The following is a 27,997-nucleotide window of genomic DNA, read 5'->3' as shown; positions in this document are numbered from 1 at the left end:
GCCACAGACTCTCTGCACAGCCCTTATTCTTGTTACGGTGCCGTTGAGCAAAGCCACCATCTTGCACAGAGCCCGTTTTGGCCTGGGGTTTTGTGGCTGGATAACGGCACCCTGAAGATTGTCTGACAGTATTGACTTTGTGTCCGGATCTGGAACACACAAATGGAGGCAAAGCCCTGCCGTGCATGAGTGGGGAGGAAGAGAAAGTGACGGGCTGCACGAGGGCGGCTGCGGTGCCTTCAGCCACACAAGCCTTTCTGCGAGCCGAGCGGCACCGCCTGAGGAGACCGCCTGTGAGGCGGACTACAACTCCCAATATGCTCTGCGGCCTGGCGGCGCCTACGAGGGCGCGCCGCGCGGGGAACTACAACTCCCATCCTGCACCGCTCCACCCGCCGCTTTTCTATTGGCTGGCTGTCGGGCTGGCGCGAATCCCCTTCCCCGCAAGGGGAGTGGCGCTTCTCGCATCTCCACGACAACAGGAGAGCAAACAAGATGGCGGCGGCCCGTTCGGTGGGGTGACGGGGTGGTGCTCGAGTGCGAAGCACCGCTAGCGCGGCTCCGTCGGCGTCCTCGCTTCTTATTACAGCTCATGGCGGGGGGCGAGGAGAAGGGGGGAGAGGACGGCCTCGGTGAGCTGCTTACCCCTTCTTATGGGCCCCTGCAGCACCTCTTCCAGGGGATCCCTGGGGAGCTGCCTCAGGACAGGCCCAGCCTGCGGCAGCCACAGCTCAGCCTGCCTCGCCAAGAGGACAAGCAGGAGGAGGATGACGAAGAGGAAGAGGAGTCACAGCGCACAGAGGTTCAGCTCAGTGCCCCCCAGCTATTTGGGGAGGGGTGTGCTTGTGAGGGAAGAGCCCTTTCCCTCCTCATCACTCAGTATAGTTGTGGGAGAAAGAAGGGGGAGTCCGTGGGGGCACCAGGTAGTGATTTCTCATTTCCCCAAAGAGGGGAAAGGCTGTTTTGGTCTATTTCCCCTCACCTCTAATTTCTGCCTTTTTTTAGGGTCCCTTCCATCCCCGTGGTGTCCAGAACACTTTTGGATTGCCCCTCTCTCTCCTTGCTATGTAAAGACTAAGGATAAGCTGGCATATGGATGGCCAAATTAAACCCCTTTCCTGTTTATATGCCCAGCCCTGAGATTCAATAAGCTCCTGGACCCAAATGAATTTTGTCTCCCTGCTCTGCTGGGCTCTGAAGTGTCCACTGCCACAGCATTATCACCTCATATTTTTACCTAGTGAAAATGCATCTGTAGTCTCCATTGCTATATCATGAAGGTGCTATAATTTAGAAGATTGCCATTTGAAACATTATTTATCTTGGTCCCTAGATTAGCAATTGTTGTGTGACTTCTCCAAGCTCATAGGAATTTCACAAGCCATTGGCTTATTTTCTCATTAAACCTACGCAGTGGTTCATTAGTGCCATCTGTCAAGTACCCTCTTTGGCAAAGATTGTTCTCTGAAGAGTAGTGCTAGCTGCTCATGCTGAACAAATTTAAAGGGCCTCCAATAATGTGCATATTGGGGTACAACACTGGGGTTATGTTAGTGCTGATTTGCTGAGATGTTAACATCCATAATCAATGTGAGTTTCATAGCTCAACATCTCTGGAAACAGGTCGTGTTTAGAGCTGTGCATTTAAACCATAAGGTAAAAAAAATCCCAGCAAAAACTGTTGTACATTTTTAAATGTACAGAGCTAGTATGTAACATGTTTCTATTTATCCGATTTGAGGGCTGTGTTCATCATTTTTCCTAATATGCAGTGCCTTAGTAGGGTGATGGAGCACTAAAAGCAGCATTTGATTGAGGACTTTTATTAAACTCTGTTCCCGGTTGCATCCCAGGCAGCCCCCAGATTCTACCGAGTGTGGAATTTCATAAATCTTCCCTTAATCCGTTCCTCTCCCTGCCCCCCCTTTCTGATATTTTATAGGGTCAGTTTGATGGAGTGTTGGATGAAGACACTGTGGCTGAGGGTCTCCACAAGCTGGGGCGCTCAGCCCCTGGTATCGAATACGTTTATCTTAATCTGTCGCTTTCAGTAAGTATAAGCAAAGAACGTCATTGTGAAGTGCTTCTCTGCTCGAAGGTTTCCTCTTTTTAACAGCAAATAGTTGGTCTAGTAAAAAAATTTCAAGACGCAGATTTTTGTCTTTACCTGTCGATGCTGTTTCACGTACATGGGACTTTTGACAAGACACAGCATGGCTCCTGCTGACAACTGCCATATCAGTATGTTTTTTTTTCACTTAGTAGCAACAGCAGTAAGATTTTTCTTTAGCCAGTCTTCGGGTGTGAAAACGTATCTTCCTGCTTCAGCCAGAAAAAATAGAGGAACATGCTAAACACATGAGAATGCTCCATTTATTGTCCCTTCAGAAAGTTAAAATGGTTGTGTCTTTTTAAAGATTACTTGCTGCCGCTCCCTTTTCTATGCAGCCTTGTTTTTCTGGCATTTTTCCTAGCTACAGCTGTCTCCTGGTTGTGTTTTAAAGTCTTCTTTTGACATTTTCTCCATTCATGGCTGGTCTGCAGGTCTAACATCACTTTCTGTATATGTCATCCTGTTCTGACACACCCAGCTGGAGGGACCCTGGGGCACCTCTTCAATGTCTCCTGCTACTGTGTATCTCTTGGGAGAGCGGGTGGGGTTATACAGCTAGTTATTAAAGTCTCTTTGCTTTGTTTTTCCAGGGTCGTGAGTTAAGTGACATTAAAATTCTCTCCAGATACGTTCACCTACAGAAGTTGGAACTTTCACATAATAAAATTAATGGTATGTAGTAAATACACTGGTAAATTCTTGGGTTGTGAAATCATTTAAGATGAGAAATGCACTGTACCATGTAGCTTTAATATCACAAAGCCTGGTCTACGTTTTAATGGTGTAACTACTCCAGCTCTACAGACTGCGGCAATGGCTAGATCTTCTTGAGAATGACGTATGGACCGTTCAGACAGCCGCACCAGCATATGCTTATCAGAGGGAACATGGAGATTATTGTCCAGTTTATTATCCAAAGATAAAGTGCAAGCAAGCATGTCAATACAAGATTAAGGTTGAGATTTTACATGTGCAGATGTCACAATATTTAAAGTTATGTCTGGTACAGTTTTGCCAGCCTTGGGCTTTCCTATGTCAAGGTTTCCCATTGGTGACAAAATGTAACAAAACTTATCCTGGATTTAGAAGGTAACATATGGAGACTAGGATGAGCTCCATAATCTTCTACTCCTTCCCTCTCCCTCATACTCCCCAACTCATTTTTTAATTTAACAGCAAAAGGAATAAGCTGTGATGGCAGCCTGTTGCATTATTTCTTTCAAGTTCATTTCACTGGAGGTGCTGGAGTCCAATAATAGCAGCACTTTTGTAAGGCAGCACTTCTCTGTGCCCATTTTGCTAATAGTTTGTCTGTGAAGGCTAGGTCTGAACAGAGCAGGGACTTTTCCATAGCAACTAGTCATTTCGTCTTCAGTAGTGGCCTAAATACTTTTCTCCACTAATTAATAACTTAGGACACAGGTAGTCTTTCTGTCATTCTAGAGGTAACTAGAATATAAAACTATATTCTGGCTTATAGACAAATCAGTGGACAAAATGGAAGTTTAATGTAGAACTTGAATATTTACTCTTCGTGGTTTAGAAACCATCTTTTTTTCTCATAGATTTTATTATATCTGAATTCTGCATTTCAAACATCGCTTTCTGAATGTATAACTACAAATTGATTCTTGATTGCTATTGGACATAATTATCACATTTTGACATGGTGATTTCTACATTTACCTATGCATTCATGTACAGGATTTGACATTTTGTTTTTGTTACTAGATCTTTCTTGTATCAGTCACATGCCTCACTTACTAGAACTGAATGCCTCCAACAATGAATTGACTACATATTTTGGTTTTAAACCACCTAAAAATCTCAAGGTAAGTTGCAAAAAATGCATTTTATAGGTTTAAATTCAAAACGGTTTTCTAAATCTAATTTAGGTATTGTATTTGGACATGTGCAAAAGCGAATTTTTATGCTTTCCTTATTCTTTTTTTACCTCATTTGACATTTTAATAGCTTTTCCACATGTTTGGGTATTTTACACTGCACATTTGAGTCTTTTATTTTCTTTCACACTCTGAACCCTGGGAAGGCGTATTGTACATGGGAAGGTGTATTGTACAGATAACTGTTCTAGCCACAGGTAAATATGGCCAGAATTTTTTCCTTGCTTGTCGAATTCATCAGACCTTTAGTGGGATCAGTTCCTGCCTTTCAAATTGACTGATGCCAGTTGTTATTGTGAAACATGTACGTAAAGTGTAGCTGTGTGCTAGTCTTCCCTTTGCTGTTGCTTTCTTGTTGCCCACTTTGGGTTATGAAAAGGAGGAGGTTGTTTTGAAATATGACCTTTATGTATTTCGCTGTCTTCTCTGTTAGTTTTTTAATATGTATGCATAATTACAAATCATTAATGATAATGTTGTTGGAAGAAAGTATAGTTTGGGAAGTTCCCAAAATGTGAGTCCTATGTGTCATAAAAAAGACCCTTTCTGTCTATGTCCCAATATTAATATTGATGATCTTCTCATTTCTTCCACACCCTTGATAGCAAGTTTAATGTAACAGCTGTTTAGTTTCACAAGACAGCTGTAAGTGCTGAAGGAAAAAAAGTAACTTTCTGTCTCCTTTTTTCTTTAGGAAGTAGATTTTTCATACAATCAAATACCTAAAATGCAAGATTTGTCAGCATACCAGTCACTTACTAAACTCTTGCTGGATTGTATCCTTTATGGAAACTTGAATGGGAGAAAAGTTGCTTGTTTGCTTTCTGAACAGCTGTTTGCTTCAAACAGATACCTGTTTTCTTTGTATTTTTCCTTCGTGTCAGTTTTGTCTTTAGAAGCAAGATTAAACACTGTAATTCTGGTGGTGAAACTGATCTTAATTTACTTAAGCATGCCTAGTGTTAAAGGTGTTTGTGTGTACATGTAAGATATTAGCCTGCTAGAGGAACACAAAAAACCCTCCACTTTGCATCATGTAAAACTGAAAAAGTGACATGTCACACTGTCTTTGCATGGCAGAGGTAATAAATAATCCCAGTATTTTTATATAAGAAAGGTTAATAGGAAATCAGCGTGGAATGCTAAGCTCCCTTAAATGAAAAAGGTGCATGTTGTTTAATCTTAGACACAGCTAATTACGCAGGGACTGTAGAGGCTCTGTGGAGGACAAGGCCGTTTAATGACAATGAAGAGCATGTTTAAGTGAGAGGAAACTTCCTGGAGTATGCTGAGGGAAGTACACAGAGCGAAAGTGTTCTGCTACACACCTTCCACGCTCTCGCTGTGGTACCCCGTTTGTGGGATTAGAAACACTGTTCTGGTAGAAATCAGATAAACGTGAACGTGCAGATTAAATTTTTTCATTGCTTACTTCTCCAAGGCTGTCCGTAGTACTCTTAGTCTCCCTAAAGATTCTCCTATGCTTTTCTGAAAGGCCTTCTGGAGTTTCATATTGACATGCTGCCTTACTTACAATTGCTTCCCGAGGGCTCGTGAACCTTTCCTCTTTGCCTCATAAATTGCATCTTGATTTTCTGCTCTCTGAAAAGGAGAAGACAGCAGGCTGTTGCAGTTTTTTCTCTGTCTCTTGTCCTCGAAGTAGCCCATTACCAAACGATATTAATACAATGCCTTTTTCATGTAGGAGCAGATAAAGCATTTGCAGGGCATCCAGGTTACATTATTCACGTGTTTTACAAGGTGTGCAGGTGACATGATTCTTGTCAGAAAATGGCATTGAGGCCCTGTCCCTTTGCAGTTCTAATTTTCCATTGCAGAGCAAAAACCATGTGGCAAAATGAAAAGGAAAAAAGATCAGAGATTTGTATTGTGGATATGAATTAGTATTTTTTCATTTGGTTTCAATGCAGCAGCGTGCTGTCTGCCATTTCTTCATTTGTCAATGAAGATGCCATTGAAATGGGGAGAAAAACTGTTTCATGCACACAGTTGCAATGGGACCCTCTGAAATAGAAGAAAATGAGTGCAGAATTGAGAAGTGCAGAATTCAGAATAGCAAAGTGGCTCTGTTCCTAACCCATGTCAAGCACTCCTTGCCGAAGACATGCCAGACAAAACAAGCTGTTCTTTGTAATCGTAAATGAAAATACTATATTAAATATCATGCCGTAGCAGAAATGTTTGGCATGCATTTCTTGTTGACAGTAACTAACTATTTCTTACGATATTTAAGGAATTACGATGCAGATGGTAAGGTCATTGCAATTTTTTCTGACAGGTGCACACACAAGCACACCTGACAGGATTATAAATGAGTTTTCAAGGAGGAAATTGTCCAAACCACAAAGGAAGACAGCTTGGGCAATAATATTTGACAAAGCATTATAGTGAGTCATTAAAAGATTAAAACTGATTGTATTAGTTTTTAGTGCTGAGCAATTTGCTGCCTCATATTGATGCTTATGGCTTAAACAATATTTTTTCCTTGCCAAAACTTTTCTTCCTCAGTTGAAAGAGAAGCAGTCCCATTTTCTATGCAAATCAATGAATATCTGTCAAATATCAGTGCCTGTGGATGGTTTTGATTTCTTTTCTAAATGACAAAGACAGCCTAGTGTGAGGTCCTATGAAAAGATACATCTGTGCTTACCAGCTCATTTCTCCTCCTCTCTTTCCCCATCTAGGCCTGTGAGTGTAGAACTTACGTAGTGTACAATTAAATCCTTATGTAGGAATACAGTTATGAAAAAAACAGAGTTAGGTCACAGCTATTAAAGAATATTCTGTTGGCCCAGAATAAGCTTACATTTTGTTTGGTTACAATATCATTCAGACTGAGAGAAAAAAATCCTGATAATTTGTCCACTGCCTGGTAAGACTAGAAACGTGAATGAAAACTCACTTGCCCCTCTTTGCAGGCAGAGTTCATTCTCTCAAGTCAATGAAAAATATTTTCTTTTGTGATTGCCTAAAGGCATTTCTCTGTGTCCTGCACGTTCTGGCTGTTTTTTTCAGTTATATTTCTTGTTTTTTTATGTAACTAGTTCCAGCTTGGACACTTAAAATACGAGTGCAGTTCTTTTTGCCTAACTTCAGTCACCAAATACTTAGATGCCTGGATCAGTGTTACCTGATTTTGGTACAGTGGAGATATACAGAGTCAGGTACCTCTGCCGTTCATCCCATTGTAAGAGAGCAATCTGACATAGCTTGTTGTCAAAGGAAACTTGTTTTGTTTAAGTAATCTGGATAGTTATGTTAATACTGAAGTTTGCCGAGAGGAATCCTAACTACTTTTACTGCTGCTTTTGAGTTTAATGTTAATTTAAAATACACTTTCCCCTTTCAGTACAGATGGCCAGTATAGAACAGGTATAATTTAGAGTGAAATAGCCCCATATAGTACTGTCGTCTGTTATTACTTGGATAATTTGTGTATACTGCTTGGAGGTCAAGGTCAGTTTGGAGCCATATTAAGTACTCCGTAAATGTAAGAAGATTGTGCCTTCCTCTGATGACTCAGCCATGTGCCTGTATTCTACAGCTGACCTAACATGACTGGTGCCCAGTTAAAGTCAAAGGCGTAAAGACCCCTATGTTTTAGCTTGTGCATATGCATCCGATGAGAAGATCAGAGATTTACAGCATAGTTTTGCAAGGTACTGGCAAAGTAGTTCTTTCCCCACACTCCTGTTCCCTCATTTCCACTACTGTCTCGATTTGCCATCAGCCTGGTTATGCCAGCTTGAAGGGCTGCACTGTAAACCAGGTCACAGAAACTACCTGAGTTAAAAGCTCCTCCAAAAAGGAGGGGAGGATATTTCTAGTTGAATCAGTGCCGCTTATCCTGCAGCCCCACAAAAAGTTATGTCAGCCAAACAAGGAGGCAGTAAGCTCCAGAAAGGGGTGGGTGTGAGCGGCTGGGATTTTAAACTACTTAGCACGAAGCATTTGATGTCCAGCTCCCCTTACCATAAAATTCAGCTCCATTGCTAATTTAGCTACTAATTATTGCTAAGGTTTTGTGTTCAGTTATTTTCCTTAAATGCAAAAACCTCTGTATAGTTAATAACATAGAGGAGATAAGAGGACTAGAGAAGTGTCACAGTCTGACTCATCTTAGTTTGTCACACAACAGACTCATTGAAATCACTGGCCTTGACAATTTACCTATCAGAATACTCAATCTGGTAAGAAAGACGTAATTCTAGTTGTTTTCCTGTCTGTCTTTTATCTATATATTAATGCCTTAATAAACATGAAGGTAATTACATAACAAATTTTCAGACATATGTGTAATACTGGACACATTTTTTTATTAATACAGGATCATAGAATGATACAGGTTAGAAGGGAGCTGTGAAGGTCCAGCGTCCTGCTCAAAGCAGAGTCATCTTCAGTGGATGTGGCTTAGGGCCTTGTCCAGCTGGGTTTTGAATTTCTCCAAAGATATTTTGCATTTGGTCTGGGTAGGTTTTGTTGTTGCTTAGGTGATGTGTAAGAAGTTACTTGCTGTGCAAGTCCCACAATAAAAACAATGAAGATTATTTTTAAAAGTACATTTCCTCATAAAGCTGTGTTCATGATAGCAGTGAGCTAGGACAGGAGAGGGAAAAGCGAGGACTGAGAAGCCTGCATTCATTTTGGAAAACAAGTCAAATTAGTATGCAAATCTGATTATTAAAGGATCTTTTTTAAATTTTTTAAGGATCTTGTAATGAGATTGGAAGCTTTAAATTGCCAGCTTTCTGTCAAGATATCCGGGGTATATTTGTTTAAGTACAACATTTCTAGGTTATATTTCTAGATGCTTTAGCAGGATTTATCTTATCTGGCTTCAGATTTCTGCAGCATAGACAACCGCACATGAGCTAGTTGTTCTCTGCTGCCTCAAAATTCAGTGCAGAGAAATGGACACTTAAAATACTTCATTATTCTAATCCAGCTGCTGACATCTACGTTACCACAAGATGCATCAGGCCTTGGAAGTGCCTGTTTCTCTCTGTTGGTTATGAAGATAGCCAAGGATAACTAGCCCAAACATAGACCTCTATTTGTCAATGCCTACACTTGTTTGCATGCGTCTTACTCTTCTACAGGTCTTGGGTCAGTGTTCCTCAGTTCCATATTTGTAAAATGTCCTTAATAATACCAACGCTTTCTTCTAAATCATTTTGAGGTACTCAATATAGAGATTGCGCAGAAACACAAGCAAAAACTATTTTTAATGCAGTTCAGTTGGTTTTTTAAATACAACAGACTATTTCTTAATAGGTTTTACTTTGTTATAATAATTTAAAATATATTTAATGGGATTTTAAAAATGAGTACCAAAAAACTATATATAGAAATATGCTCATATTTGCTACACTAGTTTTAAGCACCTACATGAATATTTTAGGTAAAGCGAATGAATCCCTTATCAAGAATAGAAATATTCTTTTCCAATCCTTCTAAAATTTTAAAGATTTTTCTGCTGTTCTGTAGTAATTGATATAGAAAAGAGTAACTAAGGTCTGCACCCATCAAGGCCTGATTGGCCCTTGTACTTATTACTGCTTTGATATTCAGGAAACGTATTCACATTTAAAAGTGGGCAGTGGTATGTTTTGAATAATATATTCAAATAATGTTCAGTAACGTATTTTTAATATACTTATATTTCAGATATGTAATGCCTTCAGTAGCTTCCAGTTATGCCCTTAATGGCAATAAAACTGAATTTTGTCTCATTTTTAGTGGATAAGATTAATTCAGATTGGCAAAATCATGTCTAAAAGTTCTGAAATGAACTATGGGAGTATGACAATCTAAGCTGACAGGAAGATCTTTTCTCAAAATGCTTTCTTCAGGGAGAATTACAGAAGTCGCTCGACCATTGTGTGCCCTGATTTCCTCATCTGTTAAAAGGCCTAATAATAATTCTGTTAGTAATGGTTATCTGCTCTGTAAAATGTTTTGGAGGCTGTGTTAACAGCTAAGCCTTATTAACATGAACATGTTCTTCAGTTTTGGTTCTTACATGCTGATATGATTATTTATACAACTGTGTCCCTGCTTGTCTTTTTTAATTAGCAAAGTAGATAGTCATGTGGAAATTATGTAAATAGACAGATTTTAGCATAGCATTTTCTTTTACTAGCTAGAATAAAATGCAGTTCTTTTTTCATGGGAGCAGTCATCTCTCTTCCCATTGATTCAGCTTTCTTTTCCATTTTCCCTTGAGCTTTTTAGGTTGAATGAGTAGTAAGGTCTGGAGTTTGGAAGAAAGGCTTCAAAAACTGTAAATACTGCCTAGCTATACCAAAAAGCCTTTATTCTGCTTATGTTTGCACAAAATAGGAAATGCAGCTCTAGTGAACTGGACTCTTAGGAATTTTATGCTTTGCAAAAAAGGATCTCTACACAAATCCCTTTTGTTCACAGAATTTTACATGCACCTCTTGCATAGCATTTTGCAACTAGAGCTGTGAGCTGTATCCTATTAAACGGAGGTCTAACGAAGAACAGGAAGAGAAGAGGGAGCCTCCATGCTATTAATAACCTAATTAAACATTTAAAAGTCAGGAAAAATGTCAAGGACAGACAACTGGATTAACATTAGAGTCAGCTGGCTTATTTATTTCAATAGTTCCTAAATATTTATTAATAGAATATGAGGCTTCTAAGCTTTCAGCACAAGGTGATGCTGATGGAAAAATATAACTTGCAAGGTTATACAGAAAGAATCATGTTGAGAGGCCATCTGGGTACATGTGGCCACTGGGACAAAGATGAGTACAGAACCTAGCACATTATACCTATTTGGAGTTCAGAGCAGAAATGAGTATATGATTTGTGAGGCCCTGAGAAATGAAGCCATCTGGTGTCCAGTGATAAATGTAGGTCTTCTATCTTGTACCTTGTTTGGAAGGAATGTAAAACAATGATAGTTGGTTATGAGTTCTCAAAAACTTGGGTAATTTCTTGTGTTAGAGTCTAGATGAACTTACAGTAAGGTGGGTTTGTTGGGTTGTTTTTTTTTTTTTTTCTTCTTACTGCGTGTGCTATCACTGACAGTAAATGAAGTCTGCCTTCACTTAGTATGCATTAAGATGACTTGTGTGTCCTAGAGATATTTTTATAGACTGCCTGTAGTCCAAAGAAGACAGTACTCTATTGTTCTACCTTAATATTTTCATTATTTATTCTGTAATCATAAGTCTAAATATAACCATGATTACAGAGGGAAATTCTATGTATTTATGTATATATATTCTATAATTTTATGTGCATACCTGTTTTCTAAATTTTGAGTTGGATAGTGACAAGAGTATCCTTTAGCCAGTGTCATCTTTAAAAGAATGCTAGAGCTCTTTTTATTGCTCTTGTGTCTTGCTGCTATTCAAGGTGAGTTGAAGATAAGTTAATCAGAAGATAGTTGATTCTTTTTTCCTTGAGCAGTATGGAAAGCTGTAATATGTCATCGCAAGATGAAGATGGGGCTAATGCATAAAAGGCCTATTTGTAATAGGATTCTCAATAATAAAGTGAACTCTGTTCTTCCTCAGGAATGTAGTTTTCCATCTGTAGAACTTTATCAATAGTTTATATGCTTTCATTTCTTCTTAGAGCTCTAACCAGATTGAGAAGATAACTGGGTTGGACAGCTTGAAAACTCTACAGAAGCTGGACCTATCTAGCAATAAAATAACTAGTCTAGAAGGCTTGGAGGAACATGATCTACTAGGGATGATCAACCTAGAGGATAACCAGGTAGCATATTTAATATTGATCTCAGCTTTTTCTAAGAATGCATAATTTTTTTTTTTCTAAAATTCAATCCCTTTAAGGCTTAATCAAAAAATCTTACAACACTGCAAGAAATTAATATTAGAAAAGATGACATTTTTTCCTTTGGTATTTCACTCCAATGCTGTTTCGCATGTTGATTGATAGTGTACTCCTCAGGCCTTGTTTAATATCTCTAGATGGGTTTATCTTTATGTAGGTATCACTTCTGTAGTATTTAGTGCTCACGTACATAAAGAACTAACAGTGCTCCCTTGAGTGGATAAAGATAAGGATGAGTATGCAGCTTTTTCAGCTTGATTATTTTTGAGGATCTTTACTTACATCACAGCTTTTCTACTGCCAGGCCTCAGGAGGGTTTGCTAATATCTCTCAGCCCAATTTTATGACCACAGATTCTTCTGAGCTCTCAGCTGGAAACTTCCTGTAAGGCAGAACTGCATGTACTCTATTATAAAGTGGCTTTTGTTATGCAGCAGAATTTTCACTGGAAGTACAATGATACAATCCAATTTGTATTTGAATTTTGAAACTCAACCCATATATACGTAAAACTTTTGATATTGAGCTTCCAGGGTCCTTAACTGAACAGACCGTCAATTCATGAATTATTTTGACATCAAAGACAGATCTGCATGTGAAAAAAAATCTAAGAAAATAAGAAATAAAAATATAAACCAGGAATTGAACATTTTCTGTCATTTTTCCCCGCTTGCAAGATACATTTACAGGATTTAATTCAAGACACTATGAATTCTTTTTCTCACACTGTGTTCAGGTTGACATTTAAAGGTACATCAATTGCACAAGACAGGAAACTATCTAATAGTATGGTTGCTATTAGCATTAATAACACCACTTCCATTGCCTCATATAGTTTCCACTGTTCTTTATGGCACGCAAAAGCTATTAATTTTACCTCATCAAAATTTGCCTCTTTTAATGATGTTATTGAAACTGTTTAATGAGTCACCATGTTTTGAACATTTCCTTCTGAAGAATAATTTAAAGAGAATTTTAATTAATTAACACAGAAAGATCTGAGTTACTTCAAGCTCACTACCACCCAGAATGACCTTAAATGCTTGATTTTTCAAAAATGGGCACAATAGGTTTATCTGCAAACCATGTCTCTCATATACATGTTCGGTGATTTTCAAATGTTGGCTGTTGGCATTCTATGATTTATTTAGGAAATCCACCCAAATGACATTTAACTTGGTCAGAACTGTTCCATGGTGGGCTTCTTGTTATCTCAAAATGAGTATTGGGTAGGCTATGGTTGAGGTTTATGTTTTTAGATACTTTACATAAGCTGAGTATAAGTTAGGGATAGAATGTGAAGTCTTCTAGGTCCAGTCTTTCAGCAACGGAGCAAAACCAGCTATCCTTACGAGGCAATTCATCCCAGCCTACCATGGATCAGATGACCTCTGGAACTGCCTCTCTCCGCTGATTATAAAGTGAGGTTAAGCGACTGACTTCTGACTTGGTCTAACTTAACAGATGGCTAAAATGAGGCGACATGAATTCCACTTGACCCATTTTGTTTTAATTGAGAACCTTGCAACTGTTCATTCAGGGTCTAGCACAAGTGCCTCTAGTGTGACTTTGCTTTGGGCACACAAACTTTGATTAATCCCACGTAAGTTCTAATGCTTATCTGATGTGCCTGAGTGCAACCAACCCAGGTTTCCTTTGTGCATAGATGAGACCTTAAGTGCATCACCCTCTGGACACAGACAGCCAAGGACAACTAGGCTGATGCTTTTCAGTCAAGTGCTGCAAGTTAGGTAGGATGAACTTGAGCTCCAGTGAAAAGAAACTCTTCTTAGACGGAATTTTTTTCTGCTAGTCAACTGAAGCACAAATATAACTGCAGAATTGCCTCACTTAGCCACATCAGCCACATAAAAGCTAAATGTGTTAGGGCTTGACATTTGAAAGAACTGGGAAAATGCGGGTGGTTTGAAATTGCTGTCGGTATTATACTGCTTCTCCACTAACACCCAAGTTGTCTGCCTTTTGTGACTAGAAGTGCCTTACTGAATGCAGTTAACATGTATACCCATTTTGTGAGTATAATGAATTTTTTTATGTCCAGATTTTAAGAGCAGGGATTAAAATACTTTTTTTTTCCCCATAGTTATCATGGATTCTGTTGCTGCTGATTTATGCTCTATTTCTGTCACTAATTAGATTGCTGAGCTGCGTGAACTTGAATGTATTGAAGATCTGCCTCTCCTCAGAGTTTTAAATCTTTTGAAAAATCCTGTACAGGTAAGAAAGAACTAAAGAGGAAGCCAAAAATAAGAACCTAGAACTGCTGTTTTGGATCACACAGAATCCATTTAGCCTCAGTTTCTATCTCTGAGAGTGGCCAGGTCATTTCAGGTAACGAGTACAAGAAATGATGAGTGATGGTTTCCCTGGCATGGTTACCCACCTTTGTCTGGGAACTTTGTCTGAACCAAAGCTGCATATGAATCATGATGTTTAATATCCACGTAGTAAATCCATGAGTCTTATTAATTCCATTTGTGAATCCATTTATGCGTTTGTACTCACAGTATGCCATGATTTTTGTTTGGGAAAAGATCCCCTTTTTCTTTGCTTTGAAAATCTGTACTCGATTGTTCCTGGGAAAAGCTCAAAGGAACTTAATAGCTTTTAAAATAAATAGCTTTTAAACTAAATAGCTTTTAAAATCATGTGTCTCTGGAATCTGTATCTTCTTTTCTTCTTTAGGATTTACTCAGTTCTCATTTATGGCTCCCATAATATTCCTCAATTAATGAATTAAACATCCGTTTTATCAACAACAATGAAATTTGCAAAATATCAGAAATTCTGACTTTGACTCTGCATTTGTAATTTGTCCTGAGTGATCAAAGATGATTCTATCCTGACTTCTGTGATTTCTAAATTATGTTTAAATTTTACAGTGATTTCCAATGTCAGAGAGAAGAAAAATGTTAAGGGTTTAACTTCTTCTTTTTGTAATTGCCAGTTTTGTATTGACTTTAGTGGGAATGGTCTGTCGTGGCACACCATGAAATCAGCATGAAAAAATACCCTTAATAGGCTGCCTCTGGTCGTCCATAATCTGAAAGCATTTTTCTGTTTAGATGTCCTCCCCCTAAGCAAAGTCTGATCCAATTACTGTTTTAATAACTTATACATGCAACAATCATCTTAAGACAGCTGTCTGAATTTCAGTTGTTTTAACAGGACCTTACTGGTTTTAGAACTAAGAAGCTTCATAAACTTGTCAGTGTCAGCTTTTTAATTTGATTTTTAATTATTATTTTTTATTGTCGCAGACTTAAAAGCATATATGATGATGAATTTATAATGCAAATTCACCTTTAAAGTTCCTACAGTACTACTGAGGTTAGAAGTATTAACTGTAGTTTATAGAATCATTTAGGTTGGAAAGGACCTTTAAGATCATCGAGTCCAACCGTCAGCCCAACACCACCATGCCCACTACACCATGTCCCTAAGTGCCTCATCTACACGTCTTTTAAATACCTCCAGGGATGGGGACTCAACCACTTCCCTGGGCAGCCTGTTCCAAGGCCTGACCACTCTTTCAGTAAAGAAATTTCTCCTAATGTCCAATCTAAACCTCCCTTGGCACAACTTGAGGCCATTTCCTCTCATCCTATCGCTTGTTACTTGGGAGAAGAGACCAACCCCCACCTCGCTACAACCTCCTTTCAGGTAGTTGTAGAGCGCAATGAGGTCTGCCCTCAGCCTCCTCTTCTCCAGGCTAAACACCCCCAGTTCCCTCAGCCGCTCCCCATCAGACTTGTGCTCCAGGCCCTTCACCAGCTTTGTTGCCCTCCTCTGGACGCACTCCAGCACGTCCATGTCCTTCTTGTGGTGAGGGGCCCAGAACTGAACACAGGATTCGAGGTGCAGCCTCACCAGTGCCCAGTACAGGGGCACGATCACCTCCCTGCTCCTGCTGGCCACACTATTTCTGATACAGGCCAGGATGCCGTTGGCCTTCTTGGCCACCTGGGCACACTGCTGGCTCATATTCATCTGGCTATCGACCATTTATTAATTATATTATATTATGATTATTACATAATTCGAGTATAGATAATGCTTTTGATTCTCCAACAGTCTTGCTTGGTGTTCTAGTGGGTATGGTGGTGATTTTTAAATTCCCATCTTGACCTTTTGAACAATGTATTGCAGACTTTTCAACAACTATTAGCTTTTGTTGCAGAAGCTAAGCTTGTGGTGGGAGGTCATTTTGTACAGTGTATTGATATCCTTCAGGGTAAAAAGCTTTTTATGTTGTGATGTATTAAGGCCAATTTAATTTCAACCGATTGAAAGTAAGTATTAGATTGATGAAGTTAAGTACTTTACGTCAAAGTGGAAACTTTGTCCTTCAGGAGCAAACAGATTATTGGCACTCAGTGATTTTCACGTTGCTCCAGCTAACAGAACTGGATCTCAAGAAGATTTCAGTGGAGGAGAAGGTATGTAAACATTATATCATTCTGGAATTTTTCTAAATAAAGAATATAAAAAACTGTGCATGCAAATGTAGTTTTGTAGTCATTTGGGTGTGACAAATCTCCTATGTTTCAGCCCCCAAGATAGGCTACATATTCAGAGACTTTTGCTTTTAAATCCAGATATATATCTACAGAATTTCTGGAGCAGTTGTGTATGTAAAAATGCAAAGCTTACCTAAAAGCTTTGTTCAGTGAAGAAATTTATTTAGCAGTCATTGTTACTCAGCTAGTGAATCTAAACAGGCAACTACATTCATTAAGTAGTCTGAAGTGGTAACCACTGTGCTACTTCTGAAATATTGTTGGGTTTTTTTAGTGTCGTGTTTGGCAAAGTGAACTCTGAAAGTAATAATCATGCTTGTTTCCCGTTCTACTCCATACAGCTTTCACTGTAAAATCTTCTCCCCAAGAAAACCTGCTCAGACTGCTTACAGTAACTTTCTCTTGTAATAGAAACCTTTCCCTCTTGTGCCATAATTTTACTGTAATTTGGTTGCTGCATGTAGTATTTGGGCCCAAGCCATGCTAGAACTGTTAGGGTTAACAGATGCCAATTGGGGTTGGATTTCAGGGTATTATCTTTTAAAAATAATCCTTACAAGAAATTCATCACTCCCAACTTTAGCTGCATAAATATTAGGGTTCTTGTTTAATGCCAGGCTCTCTCTATCATGAACACAGAGAAGGGACGATACCAGAGTGTAATTTACCCCACCTACCCAAGATGTTGATCTTACTCTTTGTGTTATGTGGCAATCTGTTTTCCTTCCAGTAAAATGTTGAATATATTACAGAAATTTTTCCTTCTCTATGGACTGTAAAAGTAAGCCTGGATGACTGATTTAGACTAGCACTTAACTTTTGGATGATTAAAGTTATTTCAGAAAATCCTCTCCTCAGGTTATTTTAGGACATCTACTCTAGCCTCATAAATTCTCTTGTCAAACTGAATTTGGAGGCAGCAGCTCTTCTGTCTCACTAACACACAAAATGGATATAGAGAAATGTTGTAGTTCAGATCAGAAGTGTGGTTTTGAAGTGAAACTCCCAGTTGCCCAACTTGCCATGCTTGATTCTTCTTGCGGAATAGTCTTGCAACATATCAACTAGACTTCTTTTGGACTAACCTTAACCAGATGATGTGCACCAGGATGCACCTAATGTGCTCCTAGCCACTAATTCAGACCAAAGGACCAAACTAGAGCTAAAGTGAAATGAGCTCCCTTCCCTCACTCCACCCAAAATAGTGTGGACGTTGGTCCCAAGTACTGAATGTTTTGTTTTAAAGATCCACTCCTATTGCGTCATACTACTTGCTAATATAGGCATGGCTGTCATCAGAGCTTACGGCAGTATTCAGCAGTGTTGGCTAGCTGATATTTGATGGTTTACATGAAATGACTCGGTAGTTCTTAACCTGTTTCTGAGTGGGTAGCATTAATAATACCAAAAAATATACAACTCATTAGCAGTCAGTACCCTCAATAGAGCTTTCAACAGAATGGATGAAGGGAATCATTGGAGTTTGACTGCTTTTCCTCCCAGGAAAAACAGAAATGCATGGTCAGGAGAAAACTGCAGTTTGCTTACTTTGTTAATGCCCATTCAGTTCCTCTTCTGACGAATAAATGAATGGCTTCAGTCCCTAAGGATTTTAGTTCGGCATCTTCCACCAGCACTGAGAGGATGCAAATTAATGGATAATTAAAACCTAAGCAAAATTACTTTGCATCTTATGTGGCATCCTGTTTTCTTTCCAGTAAAAGGTTGAATATATTAAAGATAGTGAGCTACGTCTGGCTGCCTTCCATCCATCTATCAAATTGTGCTTAAATCCCCGAAAAGATTTATGTAGTGGAGTGCTCACAGACAACCCAAATAGAAAGACTGACCCTCATAAATATGAAACCATCATTATTCATAGTCATCTGCGATGCATATTGCAGCTGGAAACAATTACATCACTGCTCTTCTTTCTTTTGCCCCTAAACTGTGGAAACAGGTTGCTGCTGTGAATAAATACGATCCTCCTCCAGAAGTTGTTGCTGCTAAAGATCATATGACTCATGTTATGTATAGCATGCTGCAGCCCCAGAGAATCTTTGACAGGTAAGCTTACCTCCACTTCACGTCAGCTCCTGAGGGTGGCACTCAAGTAAAGCAGAATTTGTTGTCATATTTAGAGGGACATTTTTCTGTCCCTCTCCCACCTTTAAATTAATTTAATGAGGAAGAGACGTTCCATGGTATTCTGGTAGCAGTCTGGAAATTAGGCAAATCTTATTTGGTTGAAATTGATTACGAAATGAAGCTAGTCATTCACCTCTAAAGTCTGAGACAGATTGTCCACAGCTCCATTTCTTTTAAACAATCTGTTGAAACAGATGGCCATTTGCACCATAAATGAAAGATGCAAAATTTCTATCAATACCCAAAGGCAATTTAAAAATCTCTAGAGGGAGAAGAGAGCTGTAAAACATATCTTCTTACTATTCTGCTTACTCCTTCTCTTCACACTATTGGCATCCCATTGTGAGCAAAATGGCTTTATTTTGTGGCTTTGGGGCACATTTTATATTCATAAGGTGAAATTTTCAAGTTTGTACTTAGGGAAGTCCAGCTACTTCTGCCTTTGGGAGGAGGTGATGCTGACTGCCGCTTAAAAGCACAAAAGCAAATCAATGTTTTTTTTCCAACGTTGCCATTGCCATGCCAGGTGACTTCTCTCAGTCTCATTTCTCATCTAGAAAATGGAAATAGCCATACTTTACTGCTCTGCAGATGTGTTATGACATTTGCTTGATGAATGCTTGGAAAATGCTTTGACATACTCTGATGAAAGATACTATGAAATATATGTGGTTTATTATTATATTGGCTACAGTGGGCACTGAGATCAACTTTTGTGCCCCACACCCTGTTTTAGCACTATTTTGGACATCTTAATTCATAATGAGTAACTTGATTTAAGATCCATGATTTAGTAACTCAGAAATTTATATTTTTAGAATATCTTTATTGCCAATCCTGTGGTTTCTGGGATTATCATGAAAGACAGGAACCATCCCAGTGGTGACGATAGCTCCGAGAATTCTTAACAACCTATTAAAAAAACCCCCGAAGATTTATTTATTGTTTTGCAGTGTTAGAGATTTCTTTAAAAAAAAAAAAGCACAATAGTTTTACCTAAAGGCATGGATTTCTTCCAATGCAGACATAGGCTTTATTTAAATATTTGTTTATTGGATTGTGTATGTGTATCTTCATTGCTGGAAAGAAACAATTCTGTCTTCTGTCAGAGGTATTGTATACACAAACACATAAACGTGCAGACCAGCATTTATGGTACTGACCAAAATTGTTAATGATGCCTTGAATGTTTGCCCATGCTCAGCTGGAAAGCACATAACACAGTCATTAATGAAATCTTCCTAATGATGATGTGTTACAAGTCTTCTACACTATAAAGTGCTTATTGGAACCAGATTGGTATAGTTCATTTGCATCTATATTTTTAGATGAAATTATAATTAATTCTATTTTAGTAACATCTCTATTAAAAATAAAACCTGAAAACAAAGCAAAAAGTTGCATTGTTGTATACTCTGTAGTGAGAAAACATTAGCATGAAGTTTCTTATGCCATGCCCTCTCTCTGCGTGCCTTGTGATTCTATCTTTAATTACATGGTAACACACCACTGAACAACATTATGTGTATTTTTCCCCTACTATAAATGCATGTGACATTTAAAAAGGTAGCTTGATCATAGTTATAACTGTTACATGGGGAGCAGAAATTTAATAACAGAGGGCTCTTCAGTCTATTGGGCAAGTACATGACGAGACTTGGTATCTGGCTGTTGAGGATAAATCTATTCAGAGAAGAAATAGAGCATGATTATTTTTAACAATGAAGGTAATTAACCATTGGAACAATTTACCAAGGGTACCAAGAAGTCTCCACAACTGGAACGTTTTTAATTAAAATATGCTCTAACGGAACCTCAGGTATCAGGCTTGAAACAAGAACTAACTTGGGGAAATCCTGTTGCCAGTGTGATGAGGGGAATCTGAGTAGATGATCACAGTAGTCCCTTCTGGCCTTGAAATCTATTAATCTTGCACAGCAGTGTATAACTGTACTCGCCAAAGACAAAGTTGAAAGATGCACATTAAACGAGCCTAGAACTCTTTACAAGATACTGCTTACAAGTTGTAGGAAGACCAAAACTTTAGTTTATCTTTGGAGAATCAGTGAGTGGAGATGTAAAGAAAGATAGTATTATGGAAATGTTCTCATGTTCTTCTGATGAAATAATAAATCCAAGGAATTTGGGGATATGAGGAATTTGAGCAATGGAAATTTATTTAAGGAAATTTGAATTCTGAGTATAATCATGTAAGGTAATGATATATTGTATCATTACTGGATATAACACTTCCTTGTAAAAGAAAAGATTACAGAGGAATTCTGCAATTTGCAAGCATGTAACAGGTTCTGTGCATGGAGAAGGAATATATTAAAACTATGTTGAAGATAAGGGTTCTGTCTTCACAGACCTGCCTTAACATCATTATTCACGAAGGGCACGGCCTTGGGCAAGAATAAGAACCTTTCTGCTACGTCTTGATAAATTTTGAATCTCTAGTCACTAAGCACATTTTGTGGAATTCCCATCTTTGAAATGGTTCATTTATAATAATGCACTTGTAGTATTCACAACTGTCACTAGTACCTCCTGGGATCACATTGCCTTGAACTGGTCTTTTCCTTACCACAAATGTCAGAAAAGGGGAAGACAATCTGAACAGCTCAAATAATCAAGAGAGAAGGAAGATATTTCTTGAATTGAACAGAATGTCACAACCTAACAGATTCAGATAAGGATTTTTAAAATGTATTTTTACCTTCTCCAGTATTTTTAATGTATTGTGCTGTTGTGGTTTAACCTGGCAGGCAGCAAACACCACACAGCCGCTCGCTCACTCCCCCCCCACAGTGGGATGGGGGAGAGGATCAAAAAAAAAAAGTAAAATTCGTGGATTGAGATAAAGACAGTTTAATAGAACAGAAAAGGAAGGGAAAATAATAATAATAATAATGGTAGAATATACAAAATGAGTGATGCACAATGCAATTGCTCACCACCCACCGACCAATACCCACGCAGCGATCGCTACTTCCTGGTCCACGCCTCCTATTTATATACTGAGCATGATGTCATATGGTATGGAATACCCCATTGGCCAGTTGGGTCAGCTGTCCTGACTATGCTCCTTCCCAGCTTCTTGTGCACCTGGCAGAGCATGGGAAGCTGAAAAGTCCTTGACAAGTGTAAACACTACTTAGCAACAACTGAAAACATCAGTGTGTTATCAACATTCTTCTCATACTTAATCCAAAACACAGCACTAGGAAGAAATTTAACCCTATCCCAGCCGAAACCAGGACATGTGCTAATAAGCTTATTGTGCTAATGTTGTCTGATGTTTTGTAAATGTCACCAATCGGCACAGTAAGTAAAAAATCCTTAAATCTCCCAAGGGTTCTGCTACTGTCTTGCTTTAAAATAGTCTAGTGGTTGGAACACTGAACCAGGATCTGGGTTCATTTCACAGTTTAGTAACAGCACATATGTACAGACTCGAGCCAGTCTCTTAATTTATTAGGTGTATCTGCTATTGTTCCTGTGAGAATAGTACTCCATAGGAGAATTAGGCGACTGAATTGTATTATTGTCTTAGTGCTTCTGAAGCATCAAGTCCCATCATATACATACAATCTGGTAGAAAACAGAGCTGGTTTGCTGAACCTAAAATAGGAATAAAACCATTACTTTGAAATCTTTTTCCTCCATGCGTGTGTTGGATGGTTATTATTACTTCTTACAGAGTTAGTTACTTCTAAGAGAAAAGGTAAGAGAAATATACTTTGTTTTCAGGGATTTGTGTTCACCTGTTTTAAATCACATTAAATGGAAGCTTAACACACATCGATGGTTTTCTTCCACTTTAAAATTTAGATTTCGTTAAAGCTATTTATTAGTTAAAAATAAGTGGGTTTGAAATTATTTCAACTATTTCTGACATATTATCAAGTGGCGTAATCTTAAGATCTAGCTGAAATTTAAAAGTGAGAGTCCAAAGTTGCATTCCGTTTTTAGCTGTCTAAATAAATTGCTGGACACTCAAAACTGCAGAAATGCTATTCATTCTAGTATTTACAGCTGGAAGTGGAAATCTGAGGATCTAACCATCTGCTCAGCGTGGAGAAAATGGAGGGCTTTGTATTTTTGCAGCACTTTGGGTTCTTTTATTGTAGTGTTATTTGTGTCAGTGGAGTTTAAGGATCTTAGTGTTTTTCATTGTATTGAATTGAAGAGTTCTTTACAAATTTCTACCTTCATCTGGCAAGGCCACAGAAGTCAGCAAGATTACATGCAGGAGTGCATGAAGGTTTGTAGGACTGAGTCCAGTTTCAATGCTAGGCTTATTATCCTGATCATTAAAATATTACCATCTCTGTGATAGACTTGGAAAACTCTTAAACAAATTCCAGCAACAGCGTAACTGCAGAGGGAGCTTTAGAAAAGGCTATAAATTGGAAAAGATTATAGTAGACGTAACATTATTCCTTTTGCAAAAGAGACCCAGGGGTCTTTAACGCAGTATTTCGTGCTATTTTCATGTTTAGAGCGTATCAAACTGAGCACATGCTTCTCCTGATTTTTGTCTACACTGTGAACAGTGTGAATAGTGTGATAGATGAGGTTAGTTGAAGTGATGATAAAGTCTCTGCAGAAGCTTTATACAAAGTTGCTGAAGACTTCATTTGTAGGTAATGTAATGGCTCTTGTTTTCCTTTTTTGTAGTACTTTACCTAGTCTTGATGCTCCCTACCCCATGCTGATATTAGTTGGCCCTCTAGCCTGTGGTAAAAGAGAGCTTACTCATAAGATCTGCAGACAGTTCAACAATTTCTTCAGATACAGGTAAGTTTGCTCCATAAGTTTAAAAGAACGCCAAGTGATCAAGGCTAGAATTGCTGCTGGTTTGTTTTTCTTTTTTTTTTTTTTTTAAAGAAGTTAAAAGTTAAAGGCAACCAATAAATGTTCATTGCTATGCATTTTATCTCTTCCCAGGGCTTAATTGCCTGAAGTCATCAAATACATCCTTAAAAGACAAGCTATTTAAATTATCATGTTCTTTTCAAAGGTGAACAGCAAACAAACAAACAAAAATATGTCATTTAGTGCTCCTTTTATTGATCTGTTGTATCTACGCTCACTAATGCCCCTCAACCTAAGCATCTGTTTATATATATGTATGCATTTCTCTTAATTTTTATAATGTACCTGCATATAAACACATTAGCATGCATGTGCAGACTGCATCCAGAAGCTAGGAAAGGAAGCAAGTGCAGTTGCTGGACCAGTTTATTATCCTGTAAGTAGTGTTATCAAAGCAAATGGCACCTTTCAGACCTCACCACCTGCTGGGAGGACTAATTCTCCCTATCTGAAATGCCTAAGGATTATGATCCTTACTGCCTTGGGCTCCCTCTGTATTTAGTGGAGAGCAACTATCTCTTTCCAAGGGAGGTTCAGCCTTTGTGAATCACTTCCCTGAGGTATCTACCTGTTTTCAGTGCACAGTAGGTAGGAAGTCTGGCTAAGTTAGATCACCACTACCTGTTGCCTAAAATTAGGTGGTGCAAGCTGTTCTTCTTGTCCACCCATTCCATTCTTCATAGTACCTAACTTTCATGGGTCCTATAGGACATGCTATTCAGCACTGGTCTGTGTTCCTGTTATATTGTGCCTCCTTTATTTTCTCTTTTTTTTTATTACACGAATTTATCCATTCATTTTTAACTGGACTTTGGCCATAGCTTCACATGCATAGCATTTGCCACAATAGGACCTGGGTCTATATTTGTGCACTCTTAGGTACTGAAGCGGTGAGTTGTAAGAAAGGGGCCATGGGCATATGCCCATGTGTCAGAATGATTCCTCAGAGTTCCGAGCATCGCAGGACCATGCTCTGCATGTCGATGTGATGTCCAGTAGTAGCCGCCTTCTCTAACATAATACACCGCGGTGAAGGAGCCTATGTGTATTTCTGTCTGCTCTGTACTCAGATTATAGCCACTTGCTGGATTAGATCATTAAACTGGCAAGTTGAAAGGACATTTTAAGAAAAGATCTGTGAAGGTTATGTGACTGGAAAAATGACTTTTTGCCTTTCTTTAAAGCTACTACTATGCTTTGAAAGACTAGATTGGAAATTACAAACAAATTGAATACCAATTGAAATCTTCCAAGCACTATGTGGTTTTTTTAAGAGCATTGTTTTTATACTGTGTATTTTATTTCCTAGAAGTTTTATGCATGAGGGGGAAAAAAAGGGAGAGAGAGAGATTCTTAACAGAGCAGAAAATTGCAACCATAAAGCAAAGTTGTATTTTAATTATTCAGTGGAGATTTAAGCAATTTTATGGCTTACACTTTTAAATTTCAAACATTCCACTCATTAAAAATGTATTTCATGCAAGATACCCCGGCAGTTTGAATGTAAACACGGCCTTGCAATTAAAAAGGGTTGTAATGTTTAAAAGTTTTTCAAAAAATAAAGTGAAATTGGACCCTCAAACCATCTGGCTAGTGCTCAGGAATGACCTTTAAAGCTGGATGCGTTCATAATATCTTAAAGAGAATCAGGCCTTTGAAGTGAAATTTTACAGAGTCCATGTGTAGCACATTGTTCTCATTTGCCACAGCTTGCTGATAAAAAAAGCGGCACCCTCTAATGCCATGATAGTTAGGATCTGTCAAGCTCTGCTTTATAGACTAAACTTCTTAATGGTTTATAACTCAGCTACCTTGAATAAATGAACAGAAATGGCCTGGTAGGGGTGTACTAGTAGGTGGTATATTTTTTGCCGTATTTTCCAGGACAATCCAGCAGAAGCCAAAGAGTTAAAATGTTGTTGGTGTGAATCGATGCCAAAGCTCCACATCATACTTTTGTTCCTGTTATCTTACAATGTAAAAATTAAAAACAAAACCAAAGCAGAAACAAGTAGCAAAATATAATTTCCTGAGATAGAACATGAGCCACTGCATACTTTAATCTAAAATTGCTACATGCATTGACTTAGCTGAAGTTTTTTGGTTTTGTTTGGGGTGGGTTTTTTAGTGTTTCGTCCTGGTAGCAAGCTCACGTATCTGAGGTTTATCCTATTGTCCTTATGTGGTGGCAGGCAATTACTTTTCCTGCCTTGTAACCCACTTATCTCCCTAGTTTCAGGATTGTTTCCCCCCTTACTATTAGGGGTCTATTTAAAGATTGGTCTTTATATCTCTTCCTTAACCTCACAGTTCAGCCTAACTCCTAGTCTCCTTTTCCATATTTAGGATTCTACTTTATATCATCCACAAGCTGACATAACTGGAAAAAAATTGTTTCATCATTTCTCTATTACAGGGTGCTGTGACAGCTTCAGTTCAGGCTATCCTGGGTTGGGGGGGATTTATAGCCAAAATGTAATGCTACATTTAAACTTTTTTTTTTTTATTTATGGGTTAATCTTTCAAATATGCAGCATTAGTGGTATGATTTGCACCTCTTTATATTTCTCATACTTCTTCTCTTCTTAAAAATAAAATGATTTGTAGTATTCTCTCTTTCCCCCCCTCCTATTCCATAGCTGCTTCTATGATTGAAAACAGGTTATTCCTTTATTATACCATATATCTTCCAGTCCCTGTCACACTACCAGGGCAGCTTACTTTGGTGAAGAAAACAGACTTGATTACTATTTCATTTCTCAAGAAGCATTTGACAAAATGGTGAACACAGTAAGTACCTGACTAGTATCCTAGTAGGCCTATTTCCTACACCCAGAGTAAACTCAACTTTTCTGTCCAGGTCTTAATTTTTTTTTTTTTTACTTTATATTAAGTTTGTGTCTGTGTGTGCGTGCTTATTGACTCACAGTTATGTGGCTTAAGTTCATACACAGAAACCACAAATTGGTTGTGTATTTATGCTGTCTTTTCTGCTGTATGCATATGTAGAAACCATTAAATGGGCATAATGGTCAGCAGGAATCTTTAAACAGTAGTATAATGTAGAAATAAACTTATTTCCATACGCAAATATCTACTCTGTGTGTAGTAAAGAAAAACTCTTGAAATAGCTGCCATCTATTTTTTTTCTTTTTTTTTTTTTCTTTTTTCAAAGTCTTCCAGCAACCTACAGGGAATGCAGTCTTTTAAAAAGTTTAGCAAATTCACCCTAAAGACATTGTGTTTCTCTCTGAAGGCAGTGTGCCTCCAGCTATTGTTTCTGAAGCCTTTTGCTACCTGCAGTAAAACTTTGGCTTAAAAAGCCACAACAGCACTCATTATTTGTACATACACAAACAGGGGAGCCAACACAGTCTTAAGTAACTGCTCTGGTCCTTAATGATAACTCTCAGTAATCAAGTAATGTAATTTTAAAAGAATATAATCTGTTTACATCTCTCTAGACATACTACTGGGAACCAAAGTTTCAGTTGTCAGGTTTGAACTTTGAAATTTCTTGGCCAATTATACATTCTCCTTGCAGATTTGTTTCTGTCCTCTCTTTTCTTTGACATCTTCTATTTTATATGGCATGGCCATATGGTTTGATGTAATGTCAAAAGAAGGATGCCCCTTGCTTTAGATCTTGCTTTCTTTACAGTGTGAATGAATAACCAATGAAAGCTGTAACCTGTCAGCAGCTTGTTTTCAAGACACTGGTGTTTATTATCCACGAACTATGTACAAGCCCATACCCTGCAGGACTGGCTATGTCCTTTTCTCTGCAAATTTTGTGCTCCCATTGGCCTCATTATCATTGATGATTTAGGCAGGGAGAAACTTTGTAGGAGAGAAAGCAAGGAAGTCCAGAGTGATTATGCTCCTTTAAGAAAGTTGTTTCCCTTAGAATATTTCCTTTGTCATTATACTTGCTGTTTTGAATTTCAGGGGAAGTTTATAGCAACCTTTAAATACAGTGGCTATTACTACGGACTTGGAAGAGACACTGTAGAATCAATTGCCAGAGAGGGTCTTGCAACCTGTGTTCACTTAGAAATAGAGGTAAGGATTACTTATTGCCTAATCATTTTCGAATGAGTCATTCTGTGAGAACTGTCCTGGGGAGGAATTCATGCAGTTTGAGTAAGGTTTGGTTCAGCTGCCTAGACATAGCCACTTAGTGACAAAAGAGACATCCTATGGCCTTCTGCCCAGCCTACAGCTGCTGATACATTTGAACTGGGCGTGTGGGCTGCATTACAGTCACTGGAGATGTAGTTATTTGGTCAAATGAACTGTGTTTGTAACTCCACTGCCTGTATCAAGTAGCTCTCCATTGTCTATACATAAACCACACCACTCCCTTTGTAGACATCCACATTTAGTCAGATCCTTTTGCTGGATCCTTTGCTTCTTAAAATTTCCTGGCCTATTTTTTCAATCTTCAGCAGCCTCATCTCCCCACCACATCACCAGTACTTTCCATTACAGTATCCTCAGCTTTTCAACCATGTGCTTTCCACCCATCTGCAGCTTATAGTGGGACTAGTCTAGAG

At 38.4% G+C, this 27,997-nt stretch overlaps 1 protein-coding gene across 1 annotated transcript in view; it reads left to right on the top strand.

The window, feature by feature from the left end:
• The first annotated feature begins 478 nt into the window (after window positions 1-478).
• Window positions 479-27,997, top strand: part of LRGUK (leucine rich repeats and guanylate kinase domain containing) — a 54,256-nt gene continuing 26,737 nt past the window's right edge. Inside the window, exons 1-13 of the mRNA XM_075142341.1 lie at window positions 479-802; window positions 1,943-2,050; window positions 2,704-2,785; window positions 3,845-3,945; window positions 4,712-4,793; window positions 8,104-8,228; window positions 11,650-11,793; window positions 14,029-14,109; window positions 16,245-16,331; window positions 18,373-18,479; window positions 23,244-23,363; window positions 26,135-26,231; window positions 27,390-27,503. Coding sequence (XP_074998442.1) covers window positions 593-802; window positions 1,943-2,050; window positions 2,704-2,785; window positions 3,845-3,945; window positions 4,712-4,793; window positions 8,104-8,228; window positions 11,650-11,793; window positions 14,029-14,109; window positions 16,245-16,331; window positions 18,373-18,479; window positions 23,244-23,363; window positions 26,135-26,231; window positions 27,390-27,503 — 1,458 coding nt within the window. The 5' untranslated portion in view covers window positions 479-592. The remainder of the gene's footprint in view (window positions 803-1,942; window positions 2,051-2,703; window positions 2,786-3,844; window positions 3,946-4,711; window positions 4,794-8,103; window positions 8,229-11,649; window positions 11,794-14,028; window positions 14,110-16,244; window positions 16,332-18,372; window positions 18,480-23,243; window positions 23,364-26,134; window positions 26,232-27,389; window positions 27,504-27,997) is intronic.

Source organism: Calonectris borealis, chromosome 1 (genome assembly GCF_964195595.1).
Source record: "Calonectris borealis chromosome 1, bCalBor7.hap1.2, whole genome shotgun sequence".
NCBI lineage: Eukaryota > Metazoa > Chordata > Aves > Procellariiformes > Procellariidae > Calonectris > Calonectris borealis.
Note: the sequence above shows the minus strand (reverse complement) of the source record. Positions and strands in the feature narration are given on the sequence as shown.